Source organism: Ipomoea nil, unplaced genomic scaffold (assembly GCF_001879475.1).
Source record: "Ipomoea nil cultivar Tokyo-kokei standard unplaced genomic scaffold, Asagao_1.1 scaffold1576, whole genome shotgun sequence".
NCBI classification, from domain to species: domain Eukaryota; kingdom Viridiplantae; phylum Streptophyta; class Magnoliopsida; order Solanales; family Convolvulaceae; genus Ipomoea; species Ipomoea nil.
Window position 1 is genome coordinate 1,554,539 of NW_017618004.1, and position 18,978 is coordinate 1,573,516.

An 18,978-nucleotide genomic window follows, 5' to 3' on the forward strand; every position below is an offset into this window, starting at 1 on the left:
ATATAAGTATTTCTCAAAATCTGTGAATAAACTTGGTATTATTCACTGATGTCGATACTCTTAGACTAATAACATGCTTTAAAAAAAAAAAAAACTGCCGGGAGCCGAGGTAACCCAAACGCGACTTTACACCTTCATTTCCGACCCAACTGTGTACCCAAATACAATAGGATCCTACCAAGCTAGAAGCTAGACTGAAAAAGTAGGATCCGGAGCCCCACATGTATCCGAGTTATCTTCAACGAGAACCACTCTCAATTCTCAAAATATCAATTCGCTAAAAGCTAAAGTTAATCCACAAGTCAACCAAAAAATTAATTAAGCAGAGCTCCATTACCTACCGCCCGCCCCGGTTACCCGTCAACCTCCGATTCAACTTTTTTTCTTGTCAAAAAAGAAATGCAACACTTGGGACACACACTATATATATAGTGTTTATGTATAGGGGCTGCCACTGCTGCATAATTCACATTCCAGACAGGGGTTTTCGTTGAATCGCAGAGATAGAAAGCTGAAATCAGGAATGCATCTGTATAACGCTTGGTTGCCGCCGCCTGTGGCGGAGCAGGCGGTGAAAGAGAAGGACGCGTTCGCCGGAGTGGTGAAGTCAGCCAAGGAAGCCTATAAACTGGACGATCCGGATTCGGTTTATGCTACGCTGAAATGGATATCTGTTCTCGACCTGTAAGCTTAGCTCTAATTTTTCCTGAATTCTTCGTGTTTAATTATATCCGTGTTTGATTGATTGGTACGGAATTGCTTGCTCTTAGGCTGTCATCAAACTGTTTAAACACTTAATTTCAGTTCGTGAACTTTAATACAACAGTTATTGTCGTTGTTTTGGTTTTTAAGTTGGAGAGGCTTTTGAATTGTTGAAGTGAGTGAAATTAGTGTTGTTTATGAGTGTGTATGTGTTGCAAATGCTTATGCAGCAAGTTCATGCATCTTATATGGCTTTGATGTTTTTAAGTGAGTGAGTATTTTTTTTTTTGCACTTAAGTGTGGAGACAAATTACAAAGAAATTATATAACTGCTATTGCAAATGTGTGTATTGTGGTTGGAGGTTTTATGTAGGTAAATTTGCTTGATTAGTGTGTATAGAAAGACTGTTTATAGTAAAGTTATGTTGTAGGTTTGTAGGAGAAATAGAATTTTCATCTTATTGTGTTTTAATCCGGGTTAAGGAAGTGGAAGGCATTTCAATGATTTTTAAGGATAGTGGTTTTTAAAGTTACATTTGAACAAATGTGTAATTGCAAAATAACACACACATATTTCATAGGTTTATGAGAGTAAGCAGAGGAAGTTAATTCTTTTGACTGCATTGAAGATGATTAACTATACATGGAAATTTGGTTTCATTTATGTTTGGTATCTGGTACACTTTTTATGGAACTCCTTATAGAAATGGGTGTATATCACATACTGAAATTTTGTCTCTTCTATCTGCAGCTTCATAAAGGCAAGAAGTGAACTGTACATGGAAGATGTGAAAGGTCTTATCGAATTTGGGTTGGAATTGTTCCGAGTATCTGAAAATAAACTTTATGCTCAGGTGTTGTTTCTTTCCAAAATTACCCTGCATTTCTGCAGCTGTAAATCTACCTGTCTCTTTACTTATGATGGCAGTTCATTTGGCTTTGATCAGGTTAGATGGGGAAATCTCTTGGTAAGGATATTAAATAAATACAGAAAGAAGTTGAATTTGAAGGTCCAGTGGCGCCCATTCTACGATACTCTGGTCCACACCCACTTCACAAGGCAAGTTACGTATACACAATAATTCTTTCTTCCAAAGGCCCTAGGCCGTCACATTAGTTGTAGTGAGGCTTAAAATTGTGACATCAAGTAAGTCCATTTTACTAATTTGAATGGGAAATTGGGAAGTCCAATGATATTGGTGCCAAATACAAATCTGTTTGAAACCATTGGGTTCTGCCAACTTGTTCCATGGTTTCATGGAGGAAGAATACAACATGGGTGAAATTTTTTAAAAAGTATTGTGCATTCGTGTTTTCCATTTTGAAAAAAAATAGTTGTTTTCTGGAAAATTAGAAAACAAGAGAGAGTTTTCCACTTTGGAGGAAAAAAAACATGAACACATTCTCTGTGTGTTCACTGTTTTCCAAAATTTTCTGTTTACTGAACATGCCTTGAGATTTGTTTAGTAACTAGATAATTTTTCAGTTTTTTTTTTTCTTATAAAAATAAAAAATAGAGTGTTTTGTTCAAAAGTCAACTATTTTTCAAATTAAAAAATGAAAAATACCATTTTCCAACTTAACAAATGAATTTGAAGAATACTCTTTGTGTGTGTGTAAATGATGTCCAAATACGAACATATACATATCATTACTTGTAATCACCATTATCATTACTTGTAATCACCATTATCGTTACTTATGAGTTTCCACTTTACTTATCTTTTATCCCTACCTTCACCCACCCATCTGCCATTACTTACCTATCCGGCTATCCCCAAGACCCCAACATCAACTACCTACCTCTCACCATCAACACCACCACTACCTCTACTACGATAATTGCTTTCTTCTACCTATTGCTATCTGCCTACTTAGATACCACTTATGTATTCCACCTCTAGCTGCATGCACCCACGACTGCCTATGTACCTATTCACCACCACAAATATATTCATTATCATCCCTGTTTAATTTACCCACCACTATTTTTCTACCCAAACCCCCATTACATTCTCCCACCACCACCACTGGCATATGCATTTTTTTATGAAGAAACAATTAGATTTTAAATATTTGTAGTTTAAAAATTGGAAAATAGTTGAATTTGAACATGTTTTATAGTTTCCAGTGGAAATGAAAACTTGAAAATTTTTAGAAAATTGAAGCTGGAAAATGGAAAACAGAAAACTAGGTCCTTAAATTTTCCTTTCGTTTTTGTATGGGTTGAATCAGCAATCTTTAACAAAGAAACAACAGAAGCCAAAAACTGCAGGGAGATTACACAAACTATAGTCTAGCCTCAAGCAAAAACTTGACAGATACTGTGATTAATTTAAATGTTTAGGTATTCTATTTTGATTTCTTTTTGGCAATTGCACTTGGTTAATTTTGCAGTGAATCCAATCTGTTGAGAGTATGTCTTAACTTTTCTGGTCCAATTTATCCTTAAAATATAAGTTGAGAGGTTGAGTTTGTATATCTGAAGTAGGAATACTGGCCCAGAAGGATGGAGATTGAGACAGCGGCATTTTGAGGCAGTTACTTCACTTGTTCGATCCTCCCGACGGTTCTTCCCTCCTGGTTCTGCATTTGAGATATGGTCTGAATTCAGGTAACTCCATTATGCCCACATTCAAACCCTATTTTTATTTTTCATTATCTGTAGATAATCTAGTGACTGTATTGTAATATATCTTAAGAATATGCTATTTTTCAAATGTCATCAGGAGAAAATAGACAAATATGAGGTGTGATGACATTCTTTATAGCATTATGCAGCTCTAGATAGACTTATTTAAGAAGACTAAGTTCCCAGCTCGTATAATCATATGTGTGTAACATATATTATGCAAGTGTGTGTGTGTGTGTTAGGTTTTGTAAAACCATTAGATATGAGTGGACTATTATACAATGGACTGATGTATAATTCAAGGCTATTAAAAGTGTAAAAAAGGGGAGGGGGGGGGGGGGAGTACTGTTCAAGATGCAGTTATCCTGCCTTACTAGCACATAGTTTCTCATTTTTTTATGCATATTTTTTCCCCAATAAATCTAAGATGTTTGTTTCTTCTTCTTTTAGGAGTTATTTCATGTTTTCCTCTTAATTTATTCACCTGTAATACTATCTAGTGACTATTCTGCATTATGATATGCATATCTCAAATGCAATAGGTCACTGCTTAATACTGCAATGATTTTGCTTCACTTCATTGATGAATCTAATTTGCAGATTCCTATTGGAAAATCCATGGCATAACTCGGCTTTTGAAGGTTCTGGTTTTGTACGATTATTCCTACCAACAAACATGGACAATGAAGACTTCTTCTCTGAGTAAGATACTAGTGTTTTTCAAATGATATTTCTCTTTGCCCTGCATGCTTCAATCAATTAATTTTATTTTGAATTCATGACAGTGATTGGATTAGATCATGCCTAGACCACTGGGATTCTATACCAAATTCCCAGTTTTGGAACAGCCAATGGGCTTCTGTTACAGCTCGTGTCATAAAGAACTACAACAATATTGATTGGGAAACATTCTTGTCAAATTTTTTCAACAGATACTTGAATATGTTTGAGGTAGGTGCATGCCATGCAAAGATAATTTAAACTCCAAGTGGCAGGTGTTTTGTTGATCAAATTATTTTCCACATCTGAATAGAGGTGAAATTGTTTGTATTATTCTCATGTTTTACATGGATATGATGTTTCTCACTGATGTCACTATTTAGAAGTACTCAAATATGTTCTTATGGAAAAGTATATGCTTATGTTTTTTGCTAAAGCATGGCATTACTTCTATTATTTTTATGGCTTTTCTGTATGCCATATAGGGTAGTTTAAATGATTGGTTTTGCTTTCATTATAACCATAGTAGAGAACCCAGAAGGATCCTTTACAGCTTGGTTACCCATGGCAACTAAGAAACAATAAACTATGTGATTATGCTTCTATTGTTTCCTACATCTGTAACAGATGGAATAGTAATAGAAATTGTTCCTCATTAGTTATCCCAAAAGCTATACACTAAATATGTAAGCGGTAGTTTTTCCTTAAAATTCTGACAATTGCAGGAAGCAATTATTCTGTGGCATTGAAACATTCTAAAAAATGTGGACTTCTACAATTTGATATTCTTTTTTTTATTTTCACTCTTTGATCAGAAGTCATGCACTTCTATGATTAGGCATAGCAGGCTATATATCATGGCCTTCTTCTTTCCCCTATTCTTGAGATAGTTTAAGCATCCAACACCATTGTTAGGAGGTCTGGATAACATTTTTTTTTTATCACATAATGCATACTGTGTAATTTATGTTCAATTGACAGGTTCCTGTGGCAAATGGGGGTGGGTCTAATCCATTTTCTGTGGATGTTCCCAGAAACACTAGATTCTTGTTCTCAAATAGAACAATCACTCCATCAAAGGCCATAGCTAAATCAATTGTAAGGTTTTCTCAGAAAGTCCCAGGTGGATTCCATTATCATGTTTCCAAAATGACCCTTTCGTTGTTTCTATTAACATCAATGCAGGTTTATCTACTAAGACCTGGAGGTTCAGCACAACAGTATTTTGAGAAATTGGTCAACCTCTTGGAACAGTTTGTTTTCTGAATTTTCATTGCTCCTGCTCTTCTCTGTCAAATTGCTTTTTATTAATGATATATGTCTCTATATGTCATCATTTCTTTTTTTTTTTTTTTTTAGGTATTACCACCCTTCCAATGGTGGCCGCTGGACATATTCCCTTGAAAGATTTTTGTTCTACTTGGTAACTACGTTTCAGAAACGATTGCAACGTGAGCAACAGTAAGAATCATGTATCCCTGACAAGAATTCTAAATTTGATGCTGCACATGCCGCTACCATTTGATTGAAACTTTTGGTTTAGGAGAAAAGATAAAGGTGAACAGTCTGAACTCTTCCTGGGGCAAGTGGACAGGGCTTCCTTTGTCAATAGCATCTTGAGGCTAATTGATCGCGGTCAATATAGCAAAAATGAACATCTTTCAGAAACAGTTGCTGCTGCAACTTCTATTCTGTCATATGTGGAGCCATCCTTGGTTCTTCCATTTTTAGCATCTCGGTTTCATATGGCCTTAGAGACGGTAAGTTCTCTTGGAGGCACTAAGATGTATCAGCCCAATTATTTCATTCAAGTTATTCTCATTCCATTTTTGAAGGTTAAATAACACTGTTTGGCTGAGAAGGAAGATCATCTTTTTAACGTTTTGTTTTGTTTTGTTTTTGTTTTTGTTTTTGTTTTTTTTTTTTTTTGTTTTTTGTTTTTTTTTCCATTTGTATAAAAATTATTGGAATAGGTGACAGCCACCCACCAGTTGAAGAGTGCTGTGATGTCAGTAGCATTTTCTGCACGATCTTTGTTCCTCACAGCCTTATCTACATCCCCCATGGATTTGGATGATGTTGATCATGGTGGTTCATATGTTGACCTTCTGATGATTTCCTTATCAAATGCATTGCTTGGGATGGATGCCAATGACCCACCGAAAACCTTGGCAACAATGCAACTTATTGGTTCCTTATTTTCCAGTGTAAGTATTGAACTTTAAGAGATACCAGCTGAACATCCTTTCAGATGAATATCACACAATTGTCTGGCATTTGCAGATGGCTACTTTGGAAGATGCTGTGGATGAGTCGTCTCTTATGCCAGCATTTCACTTTTCTGAATGGCTTGATGAGTTCTTTTGCCGCTTGTTCTCTTTGCTTCAACATTTGGAACCTAGCAGTGTTGTGTAAGTATAGAACTAGATGCTTTTCCCTTTTATTATTTCCTACTTTGCTATTTACTGTACTTATTGTAATTATTTGAGATATTGATATATGTATTGGAAGTTCAATATAAATTAGTTTCCATGTAGTTAATACTGATATACTCAATGATGCTGCAGGAATGAAGGTCTTCATTCTCCTGCAACTTCAGGAACTTTCTTGGTTGAGGATGGCCCATACTATTTCTGCATGTTAGAAATATTGATGGGGAGACTTTCAGGATCACTTTATAAGCAGGTTTCCATTCTGAAATTTGAAATGTGTGTGTGTGTATTACAATTGTGATTTTGGTCAATGTGAATCTTTTCTTGTGAACTAATACTTTAATTCAACAGGCCCTTAAAAAAATTTCCAAATTTGTTACCACAAATATCCTTCCTGGGGCAATTGCTGAGGTTGGACTGCTTTGTTGTGCTTCTGTTCATCCTAATCCAGAGGAGGCAGTTACTCATCTCGTCAAACCAATGTTGGAGTCTGCTTTATTGTCATTGAAAGGAACACCTGTTACAGGGTTTGGAGGAAGAGGGACTTTTGATGCTTCTAAACTAAGCAAGGTTCATTCCTACTAATGCCTTTGTCATTTTCTTCAAGGTTTGCTTGTACTCTGTTCTTGATTGTTTAGTTCTTTTCTAGGCAAAACCCACACTCTCTCCAGCTCTTGAAATGGCAATTGAATATCAGTTGAAAGTATTATCTATAGCAATCAGTTATGCAGGCCCTGCACTTCTTCGCTACAAAGACGAGTTCAAAGAAGCTATTGCTTGTGCCTTTGATTCTCCATCTTGGAAGGTTTTGTTTTCACCATGCTCAGTTTAAAATTCTTTTTTAAAGATGGGAAAATAGTTGAAATTTATATGATCTGATTTTTCATCTATGAAGTTAAATTGTAAGAAAAAAAGAACTCCTTTTACATGAGAAGCCCCCGGGTATATAGCTACAACTGAATACTTTATGAAGGAGATAAAATTTTAGTCTTTGTACCTATGCCAATCTTGGTCTTCAGTTGATATTATTATACTGGCGATAAGAATCTTCTTTGGCAGGTTAATGGGGCAGGTGATCATGTTCTCCGATCTCTCCTTGGAAGTCTGGTTCTTTATTATCCCATTGATCAATACAAGTATGTTTGGTTCAAGTTGTCAATTTATTGGTTTACAATCATCATGTTGTTTTTAAATATTTCATGTGATTCTTGTTCCTCTTCTCATATGGTTAAAAAATTTTGGGGTGATCAGGTGTCTTTTGCATCATTCGGCTGCCCCAACATTGGAGGAGTGGATCAGTACAAAAGATTTTGCAAATGATAAACAATGGATGGCCCCCAGGTGGCATCTCCCTTGTAAGGAAGAGATTCAATTTGCAAATGAACTGTTAAGTCTGCATTTCGATTCTGCTTTAGATGACCTTTCAAGGATATGCAAATCCAAAATCCATTCTGATCCAGGTAAGGTTTGAAATAAAGCCCTTCAGTAACAATAGCCTATCCATGTGCAGTTGTACTCCATAGCATTTTGACATTAAAGATTTAAAGTCATTTTCTCTGATGTTTGTTTGCTACTTGATACTCAGGAAATGAGAAAGAGCACTTGAAAGTGACTCTTCTGCGCATTGATTCTTCATTACAAGGGGTTTTGTCATGTTTACCCGATTTTAAGCCATCCTGCAAGAATGGGGTGGTTGAAGAGCTAGGTCATATTCCTTTCTTGATTGCTGGAGCAACAGGTTCATGTGTTGGCAGTGCTGAACTGCGAGAGAAAGCCACTGATGTTATTCATTCAGCTTGCCTGTATTTATCTATCCTTTTCCCTCCTTTTATTTATTTATTTATTTCCTTTTTCCTTTTAGTTATAGCATGCTAAATCTTAGTATTGTTCCACTCTTGCCAGATACTTACTGGAGGAAAAGTCTGACGATAGCATTTTGTTATTGCTTCTCATTCGTATAATGGATTCTTTAGGAAATTATGGTAAGTGCACTTCTTTATAATGGTTTTCCTTACTATTCATTTGTAATTAATATTTTTTTTTCTTCCCATTTTTCCACTTTGACTAAACAAATAGGGAGTTCAGAATATGATGAGTGGTCAAATCACCGACAGGCCTGGAAACTGGAATCTGCTGCCATTGTAGAACCTCCAGTTAATTTCATTGTGTCATCTCATTCTAAAGGCAAAAGAAGGTAAAATTTCCATATAGCTTTGTATGACACAGAGTGATTGGCCAAACTCACAGGATTTGGGTTGATGTACTCTTTATGCAGATCTAGATGGGCACTTATTGACAAAGCATATATGCATAGTACTTGGAGAGCTTCGCAGTCGTCATATCATCTTTTCCGGATGAAGGCGAATCTGTCTCCATCTGACCGTGTGATACTTTTGATGGATGATCTTCTTACTCTCTCTTTACATAGCTATGAAACAGTCCGTGCGTAAGTCTATATTACTGAATAAACCTTATGGTGGATAATATATACATGCAGAGCTAAAAGCATTATTTATAGTTTTTTTGTTTTGTTTTTTCTCTCTCTTTTGCAGTCTTCATCTTTTAGAATTTTCCTGGAGAATCATTCTTAGGAGAATTTCTGTTTGATAATATTGCTCGATGTTACTTATATTTCTAAAGTTGTACTTTTGACGTGTACTGTTGTCCATGATTGTTATTTATTGATGGAAAATAATTCAAATAGTATGTTTTGTAGCCATGTAATGAGAAACGTAAGATTCGCTATGAACATATATGCCTAAAAAATTTGTTTGCATATTATGCATTTTCCTTATCATTTAGTCTATTTCATTATCTTATAAATGCTACGGAGTACTTTTTTTTTTTCATTTTTTTTTATAAGCATTTGTTCTTTTCATTTTTTAAATAAGTAGTTCTTTTAATTATTGTTGTCATTATGTAGTTCTACATTGTTTTTGTTGTTAAATGCGGATTACCCCTCCACTGACCTCCTACCTTACCCACCCAGGGAAAAAAAGAAGAAGAAAACTTCTCTTCTTTTTGTTAAGATTTTCTGTTTCTCATATATTACATTTCATATGTCATCAGAATCGCTGGAAAATCTCTTCTGAAGATGATGAAAAGATGGCCATTTACTATTCCGAAGTGTGTGCTCACTCTCAGTGAAAATTTGAGGAATCCAAGCTCACCTGAATATGCAGTGTTAGGTTCTTGTGCAGTCCTTGCAACACAAACTGTTCTTAAATGTTTGACAACGGTATTCATCATCTGGACTAAATCTATTAAGATTTAAAAGTGAATTTGCTGACACATAATTTGTTGTCTGTCAATCCAGGATACAAAGGCACTTTCTTCATTTCTTCTTGGAATTCTTTCAAGGTAAAGATTATTTTGATGCTGCATCCATTTAGATTGTGATTCTTTAGTATCTAACTGTTTTATTCCTTATAGCTCTCATCATGAGTCATTAAAAGCTCAGAAAGCAATCAATGAGGTGAGGTATTCCTCTACAGTTCAATATTTGCTTTTCTATCCATTTTCTTCATGTTACATATGACAAATATTCTTAAATAACAACAGCTTTTTGTCAAGTACAACATTTATTTTGCTGGAGTATCTAGAAATATGTTCAGAACATCAAGCAATCATTCAGATGAGACCGATTTTGCAGTCTTGGTTTCTGAGATTGGCTCTATGAGTTTTGAAAGCACCAACTTGCACTGGCGGTAATGATGCTTTATTTTGTGGCTATTTTAGTGTATGTAACTTACTAATTTCTGCCTGGAGAATGAGTAACAAGTAGATGATGCATGAGCAAGCTTTCATTCTGCTTTCTCAATCAATTTTATGCTGGCATTTATGACTTGAAAATACTGACTAGATTTCTCCACTTTCAGGTATAATCTGATGGCTAACAGAGTTTTGCTTCTATTAGCGATGGCTTCTAGGAATGACCCAAACTCATCATCTAAAATTCTCAGTGAAACTGCTGGTTAGTGAAGAGGGTGCTTAGGCCTCAAGTTTAACTGAAAGATCCCACAGTTATTGTCTTTGAATCGTTCTGATGCTATTTGTTAAAATGCCAAGATTAAATTCATACTTTGCTACCTGAAATTGAGTAGCATGTCACTTGTACATACAATTTTTCTGTAGATTCCCGAATGTGACATGCTGTGTTTCAACTATTGTCAGGTCATTTCTTAAAAAATCTGAAGAGTCAACTGCCACAGACAAGAATACTAGCAATATCTGCTCTAAATACACTGTTAAAGGAATCACCTTACAAACTGTCTGAGGACCGGACTGTTCTCTCTACTGATTTACACAGAAATACCAAGTCTTCTCTTGAAGGAGCATTAAGTAGTATCTTCCAAGAAGAAGGGTTTTTTAATGAGACTCTAAACAGTCTTTCTCATATTCATATAATTGATACAGATGGTGCATCTTCCAAAGGAGGTCATGGAAATTCTTCATTCCAGAGCTTTGCAGACAAATCCATCACTCGATTCTATTTTGAATTTTCTTCATCATGGCCCCGTACCCCTAACTGGATATCTTTATTGGGAAATGATACCTTTTACTCAAGCTTCGCTCGAATCTTTAAACGGTTAATGCAAGAATGCGGCATGCCTGTGTTACTGGCTCTAAAAAATGCACTGGAGGAATATTTAAATGCCACAGAGAGGACTAAACAGTGTGTTGCTGCTGAAGCATTGGCTGGTGTGCTGCATTCTGATGTCTATGGTGTTTCAGAAGCATGGGATAGTTGGTTGATGGTCCATCTGCAGAATATTATTCATTCACCTTCTGTGGAATCTATACCAGAGTGGGCAGCTTGTATTCGTTATACAGTTACTGGAAAGGGAAAATATGGAACAAAGGTTCCTCTTTTAAGGCAGAAAGTCTTGGACTGTCTAATGAACCCTATTCCTGAAGCAGTTAGTACTACTGTTATTACCAAGCGCTATACTTTTCTTTCAGCTGCGCTAATAGAATTATCCCCGCCTAGAATGCCAGTAGCTGAAATAGAGCTTCATAATAAGCTTCTTAAAGAGTTGATTGGGAATATGAGTCATTCCTCTCCACAAGTAAGTATTCTACCTGTCATATATAGGCTAAAATCTGGAATCTAAGCACATTATCTTTTATTCTTTTCCTGGCTTGAATCAGACAATGCATTTTGTTGTGAACTATATAATTATTCTTCATGTTCTGTTTCCTCATATATATATATATATATATATATATATATATATATATATATATATATATATATTATTTATTCCCACTTTGCTCTTGGCCACATGCTACTAAGAAAATTATAATATCATGCACCTCTCAACTCATATTTCCCACGTAGTTTGTCGGTTAAACCAATGGTTCTCTTCTCAAAGTCAAAGCAATGAAAGAACCACCCCTTCCTATTTTTTCTACTGTCGGATAGAAAGAAAATTAGACCCCAAAGAGTCCTTCTTTACCACTTTAGGGGGTGAAGGGGTGGTTTACATACAACCGAGGCAAAGCGGTTGATGAAGTTCAAACAGTGTCCTCAGTGTAACTCTGCCCAATGCGAGTTTTGTACTTGTTGCATCAGTTTTGTTTACATATGCACAGTATCTTTCCTCCCTTCATAAGAAGCTTTACACTTCTGGCAGTGTCTGATCCAACTTAATCTTGAATTCATGTCCTTAAATGTGCTGCATTTCTTACTTGTTGAGGCAACTTCCTTCACTACACAGTCTGGACCTGTCTTCTTTAAGCTTGCATTCAGTCCTCTACTCCTCAATGTTTAATCCTATTAAAAAAACACTATTATTTTGTAGTTACTTTTGTGGAAGGAGCTTCTATTTTTAATAGAGATATATTCATACAGACTTATGAACCTATAAGATAAGATCAGTGATGACCATAAGGACAGGTGGCAGTGAAATTCACACTACTTGCTTCAATATCATATTGAATTGCATGACTTCACTATATCGAAAAAGTTTAGGTCTTTAGAGGGGATATATACACATTTGTTTATTGTCTTCAACTCATTTAATTTTCATTTTATGTGTTTGTATAATCCCACTTGTGCTGTTAAAGCCCTAGGACCATAGGAAATTTATTTCCTTTGAAACAGTGCAATTTTTTAAAAAAATGGTAAAATAGAGCAGGATTTATGTGGTCATAGTTTTCTTGCTAATTCTTCTACAACATTGTGGTGTAATGCTTCTTGATATTGTGGTTAAAAATTGCTGCTAATGTGTGTTTAACAGGTCAGGGAATCAATTGGCTTAACTCTTTCAGTGTTATGCTCAAACATTAGACTTAATGAGTTGTGTAATCAAGTCCAGTCCCATGAGACACAAATTAGTGACCTGCACAAAAACTTGGAGACAGGGCGTTGGGATCAATATTTAATAGACCGAGCTTCGGAGCTCGTGTTGAATATCCAGAAGTCTAGCCATTCAGATGTTGCTGATAACTCAACAGATAAGGTTTCTGAAAATGGAACATCAAATGACCAATCTAAAGATGATGCTAAATGGATGGAGACGGTATAGATTCAAGAAAACTGTTTGATTAATATTTCTTCTTCTTTCAACCACTTTTTATATTTACTTCTGTTTTATGTGCAGTTATTTCATTTCATCATCTCTTCTTTAAAGTCGGGAAGGTCTTCAGTTTTGCTAGATGTTCTTGTTGGTCTGCTCTATCCTGTAATCTCTCTACAGGTATGTAAAGTGGAACTTTATATAATTCCTATGTTACTGAAGTTCAGTAGACCATAAAGAACTTGATAGTAAGATCCAATGTTCTGGATCATATTGCAACTTTCTTTTTTATTTTGGCATTTGCAAATGTTTAGGATTGTCGATTGCTTTTATAGTTGATTATGTGATTATATAATGCCCCTTTATCCATTTAGGGATGAAAATGATAGGAGATTGAACTACTTTTTTTTTAACCCCTTTTTAAATAATTCCTTGGCCTCAAGATGATGAAATTAAGCTAAAGGTTGATCTCATTTGGATGCATTTTGTTCAAATGGAAATATTTATTTGTTGAAATGCCTTCATTTCAAAGTCTATGTAGCAAGACGCTTCTGAGATTTTAGGCATTCATCAATTTTTAAATCATTGCTATTTTCACTTGCTAGATATTTTCGACATCTATGCCCATGGACCCTTTTATTTGGTTTTCCCATTTCAGTTCATTGGCATTGGGTAGGTTTTTGGGCTGCTAAGAAGTCGATTTGAGATAAAATCTGGAAAATTGCAATAAGGAGTCTAAAGCTATAGATTATGTGCTGTCTTAGACTCTTAGTTATATTATATCCAAATAATTTGTTTCTACTATTATGATAGATGGAACTGTATTGATAGGTCTATTTCTATAATATGTTAGCATTATTCATTTTATTTTGTGTGGCTCCAATACTGATGAGTTTGGGCTTTACTTAAACTTTTGTGTTTGATTTGTTGAAGGAAACATCAAATAAAGATCTTTCCACTCTGGCCAAAGCAGCTTTTGAATTGCTGAAATGGAGACTTATCTTGGAATCCCATCTACAGAAGGCTGTATCTGCCATTCTTACTTCAGCGAGTGATCCAAATTGGCGTACCAGATCAGCTACATTAACCTTTTTGCGAAGTTTCATGTACAGGTATAGTAGTTTCATGTACCAGATCAGTGGATCCATAACTACTCTATATTTTATTTTGGTATGATGTTGGGATAGAGATTTAACATTCCTGACATGCTTTGTTGTCTCTTTTCAGGCATACTTTTGTCCTCTCTAAGGTGGAGAAACAAAAAATCTGGGGAACTGTTGAGAGGTTACTCACAGACAACCAAGTTGAGGCAAGTTATTAATTACAACATATCTTTGAATCTTTTGTTACAAAGATATAATAATACATCAAACACCTCATGTTAATAGGTTCATGCCTTATTAATTGAATTGCTAGACCTGAATCATTTAGGTAATGTAGCTGCAGTGATGTATAAAAGGGTGAAGGGGAGAGGAGATGTGTGTCTTGTGGAATACAGCCTATTCTTCTTATTAACTGGTAACAGAAGAGAGCCACACAAACTCAACCATATTGAAAATAAAGCATTCTGTGAATGTTTAAAACAAACAAGTTTTTCCATTGAGCCATGGTGACCCAGACCATGCAACAAACAAAAGTTTTAGATGATGAATTCAATGAAATCTAATACTGTGATAATTTCAGGTACGAGAACATGCCGCAGCAGTTTTGGCTGGCCTCATGAAAGGAGGGGATGAAGATCTTGCCACTGACTTCCGCTCTAGAGCATTTGAGCAAGCAAACATCATTCAGAAGAAAAAGAAGCATAGGTCAGATTTTAATTTTATTTTAATTTGGAGTGTATATTTTTCACTTTCTCATAAAATCAACTTTGCTAAATGGACCATGGCAGAGTGTCTACCTGAACATGATTTATTAGAATGGTCTGTGTAGCATCACTTTGACTAGTTCTCTTCCAAGAGATAGGGATGGTGTTAAGATCTTAACTTTGAACTGCATACTTTCATATTTCTAAAGTGATGGCGATCTTGCATGTTATCTTAATCCAAAATTGCACTCTCTATTTGCAGAAGCCTGAAATCATCAGGACAGTCTGTAGCATCCATACATGGTCAGATACTTGCTCTGGCAGCTTGTGTGTTATCAGTCCCTTATGACATGCCCAGGTATGTCCAAATTGTATGTAGCCACATATTTCAAAGTTCAAAAGAAACATCCGGACCCGTAACTGTTTTCTGTTTTTTAATTTTTCAGTTTTCATTCTCTATTTTCTATTTAGAAAACTTGTTTACTAACACTCCATTTTTCAATTTTTTTTTTTTAGATTAATGTTATAAAATTAACACAAGTTTAATTTCAAGTGACTTTTAAACCTTATATTTAAAATATTTTTAGATATGTTTGGTTTAAATGGAACCATTTGTTTTTCAGTTGGTTGCCTGGACATGTAACTCTACTGGCTCAATTTGTCTCGGAACCATCCCCTGTAAAATCTACTGTTACAAAAGCAGTGGCAGAGTTCCGGCGAACTCATGCGGACACATGGAATATACAAAAAGATTCCTTCAGCGAAGAGCAGCTTGAGGTAAATCTTTTTTTTTTTTTTTTTTTTTTTCCCTCCCTTTGATGCTATTGACGGATTGATTTTGGAACTTACAAATTAACAATACTTCGCAATTCACTTCAGGTTCTGGCTGATACATCCTCGTCTTCATCGTACTTTGCTTGATATGTGGTATTGTTATTATAATTGTTATTGTTTTTTTAAAATATTTTATTTTCATATTATGACCAAAAAGAATTACTGTAAGAGAGAAACATTCAAATTTAGGAAATTGTATTTAATGCTTTGTTGATCATTTAATTGAATTGATTATATCTGTACTTTTCCTTCATAAATTCAGATTCTTTTTAGTCTAATTTTTATGAAAACTGCTACTCATCTCTACCATTATCACTACATTTTGTAATTACATGATGCTCCAGTTTTTTTTTTTTTTTTTTTTTTAACTTCAATATAATGTGGCAAGTGGTGACTAATAGGGAGTGATTTTTGTAAGGGTATATAGCGTATTTTATCATTTGGCATCCCTCAAAATTGTCCTATTTATTAAAATGATGATGAGTATGGTAAGAAAAAAATCAATTTGCATAAATTATACCGTGACTTTACACAAATGTATAGGTATCTATGTGGAGGCTGAAAGTCTAAGGACATTGAAATTAGAATTAGATCAGAAAACTAGGCATTGGAATTGGAAGACTAATAATAGATCCTGTGAATACTAAACACGTTATGGGTAATCTAAACACAAGTTGTAATCACATTATGGACACTAGGTAATCTAAAGTTTATTGTTGTTTGATTACCACAAACTAACTTTATAGGACAAAGTTGGCAGAATTGGAGTTTCAGAAGGAGATGATTTACTCGCATCAATTCCCCTGCTTCAAGGGTCATTGCATGATATTAAGTTTCTACTATATCTTGCTTTTTGCTCTTCCAAGATATCAAACTGCCACAAAATGAGGACACAATATCCTTGATGTAGACCTCTTGTCCCAAATAAATCTAGTCTGGTCTACATTTGTATAACCAATAATCTTTCTGACGATAATTTTGATATAACAACCAAATTTAGACCTCTAACGGGAATTAAAAAATATTAGTGTAAAGGAAGCCATCAAAAATCAATGTGAATGGATGGATTTCTTCGAGCCCCCGGAGAGCATCTTAGACTATCTGGAGAATGATGGAGCTCATACTTTGTTTAACAAACAATAGTTTGTTCCTTGGGTATCCCCCTCCCTCTCACCACTATTAAAAAAAAAAAAACATGTTGGTGTAATTGTTTGTTGAAATGAATGGTTCATATTATTTTGATTTTAGTATTTTTTATTATTTTTCTTACTTTACCCTCTATTATATCAGTTACTTTTTCTAATTACCTATGCATTCCGTCAGTGTAATCTTTAGTAATGAAATATTTCATTAACTATTTATTATTCTTTAACTTACTCTAATTATTAGTTAACCAGGCTTGACTGAAGTTACTTTAAAATTCACTTTTCATCATATTAAGTTTGGTATTATTATATAAAATTTATATATTTAGAAATTACATTAAAAACACAAAAAATTAAATTCAAACATAATTAAAAAATACTAAAGAAAATAAATGAAGAAAGAAATAATTAGTTTAACAAATGAATAGTAAATAAGATAAGTAAAATGTGATACATGAAGTACATGTTTACCTTTAAGGATTATAAGCATTTTATATTCTCAATTAGTTGTGAAAAACCTTAGCTTTCGGATGAACATTTGGTGTGCACATGAGTTCAAGCTTTTTGAGCTCATTTTGATATTTGATTTGCATTACTCGAGACATGACATCTATGCTATACAATTCAAACTCTTTAACAAGTTTGATTGTATTTATACAAGTGCAAACCCACATCTATTTCTATTGTATGACAAAGTCAACTTAAAAGTTTTCAAACTCCATTTTTTAGTTCAATGAGTACACTTTGAAATTCAATTTTTCATTGACCCATTATTTATTTTGAATGTATAATATATCAAATTCATCATCTCATGAAAATCCAAATCTAAGTTGATCCCCAAATTAAAAGTAGATTTGACTCCACTCAAAATTATTTCTCAAAATGATCACTTAAAATATTAATTTTTACTATTTTTCCAACAAATATATCTCAAGATCTTGGTGACTACATTTCAATGGCTCTCACATTGAGATTCTAAGAATTGGCTAGCGATACTCGGTAGAAATGAAACATAGGATGACTAATTATCAAGTAGATCAATTTACCCACTAATAGTCAATATATAACATGATTAGGTAGATGCTCTCATTGTCGTTGGAAGAAGTTTAACATTGAAATGGGATTCATGGGTGCATTAATTAGTTTACAATCATGCATACTTGTTTCTTTTAGTGTATCCGTAGCATATTTCCATTATGATACGGACATTTCTTTCTTTGTTAGTGTAACTTTTATCTTCAACTCTTCAAGAAGTACGTACTTTAATTTATTAAGACATTTAGTTTCAAAATGTTAAAACACCGGTTACTTTAATTGGAGTATATACAAGGTTGAAAAAATCGCTAGGCACCCTTTAGGCACCGGATTTTTTTTTTTATAATTTTTTTTTTAAATAGTTAAACTCCTGCCTAGTCCACGACGACCTACTCAGCACCTAGTGCACCTAGACGACCAACCATCTAGAATGACGATTCCTCCAAATTTCTAGACGGTTGGCCGCCGCCTAGCGTCGCGATTTTTGCAACATTGGGTATATATCTATCACATATGATAACAATATAATCGACATATATAATGAGATAGATACTTATATTTAAAATATGCCTATTAAAGATAGAGTAATCCACTTGTTTCGAATCAGACTAAATATCTAAAATCACTGTACTGAACTTACCAAATCAAGCATGAGGAAACTGTCTGATACCATAAAGAGGACCTTTAAACTAGAGCCATCAAAACGGGCTTAGCCCGTCCTGCCCCGCGAAAAGGGTAGGACGAGCTTTGATATTTTGGGCTTGTATTTTGACGGACTTTTTAATCCGCCCCCACCTAACCCGTGAGCTTTGGCGAGACAGGGCGGCAGGGCCCGCCAATGTATAATTAAAAAATTATTTAAATAAACAAATGCTACAATTGTAAATTTATAACATTAAATATGTCTTGTCAGCTTAATTATATTATTAACATTACTATATATATATATATATATATATATATATATATATATAATTTTGAATTTTGATTTACAGTTACCTGTAAACTGTAAACCAAAATTCAATATATATAATTAAGTTCAAAAAAATCAGTACATTGTATAAATGATTTGTTATTGACTTATAGATTAGGACATTATGTATTTAATTATTTATTAGTTATTATTGTGTTTACAAAATTGCAAATGATT

At 34.4% G+C, this 18,978-nt stretch overlaps 1 protein-coding gene across 2 annotated transcripts; it reads left to right on the top strand.

The window, feature by feature from the left end:
- The first annotated feature begins 308 nt into the window (after nt 1–308).
- On the top strand, nt 309–15,926 carry LOC109190402 (proteasome activator subunit 4). Of its 2 annotated transcripts, none has more exons than XM_019340870.1 (35): nt 309–684; nt 1,454–1,556; nt 1,650–1,762; nt 3,191–3,316; nt 3,935–4,036; nt 4,120–4,285; nt 5,036–5,152; nt 5,240–5,307; nt 5,414–5,515; nt 5,598–5,814; nt 6,028–6,261; nt 6,338–6,465; nt 6,622–6,739; nt 6,838–7,056; nt 7,136–7,291; nt 7,546–7,622; nt 7,738–7,946; nt 8,072–8,288; nt 8,389–8,468; nt 8,563–8,680; nt 8,762–8,932; nt 9,556–9,724; nt 9,803–9,846; nt 9,919–9,961; nt 10,048–10,193; nt 10,365–10,459; nt 10,660–11,555; nt 12,729–13,010; nt 13,092–13,187; nt 13,941–14,119; nt 14,235–14,316; nt 14,691–14,815; nt 15,077–15,172; nt 15,438–15,591; nt 15,694–15,926. In XM_019340870.1, the coding sequence occupies exons 1-35, from the start codon at nt 524–526 to the stop codon at nt 15,733–15,735; spliced, it is 5,451 nt and encodes a 1,816-aa protein (XP_019196415.1). In that variant the 5' UTR covers nt 309–523; the 3' UTR covers nt 15,736–15,926. The 2 variants fall into 2 exon arrangements, with proteins under 2 accessions (XP_019196415.1, XP_019196416.1); XM_019340871.1 differs by having other exon boundaries at nt 310–684; nt 3,194–3,316.
- The last annotated feature ends 3,052 nt before the right edge of the window (nt 15,927–18,978 follow it).

Coding starts and splice junctions, on each gene's coding strand:
- LOC109190402 (XM_019340870.1), top strand. CDS start 524: ATGCATCTGTATAACGCTTGGTTGCCGCCGCCTGTGGCGGAGCAGGCG. Junction 6,466..6,621: donor TTGGAACCTAGCAGTGTTGT/GTAAGTATAGAA, acceptor ATGATGCTGCAG/GAATGAAGGTCTTCATTCTC. Junction 10,194..10,364: donor AGCACCAACTTGCACTGGCG/GTAATGATGCTT, acceptor CTCCACTTTCAG/GTATAATCTGATGGCTAACA.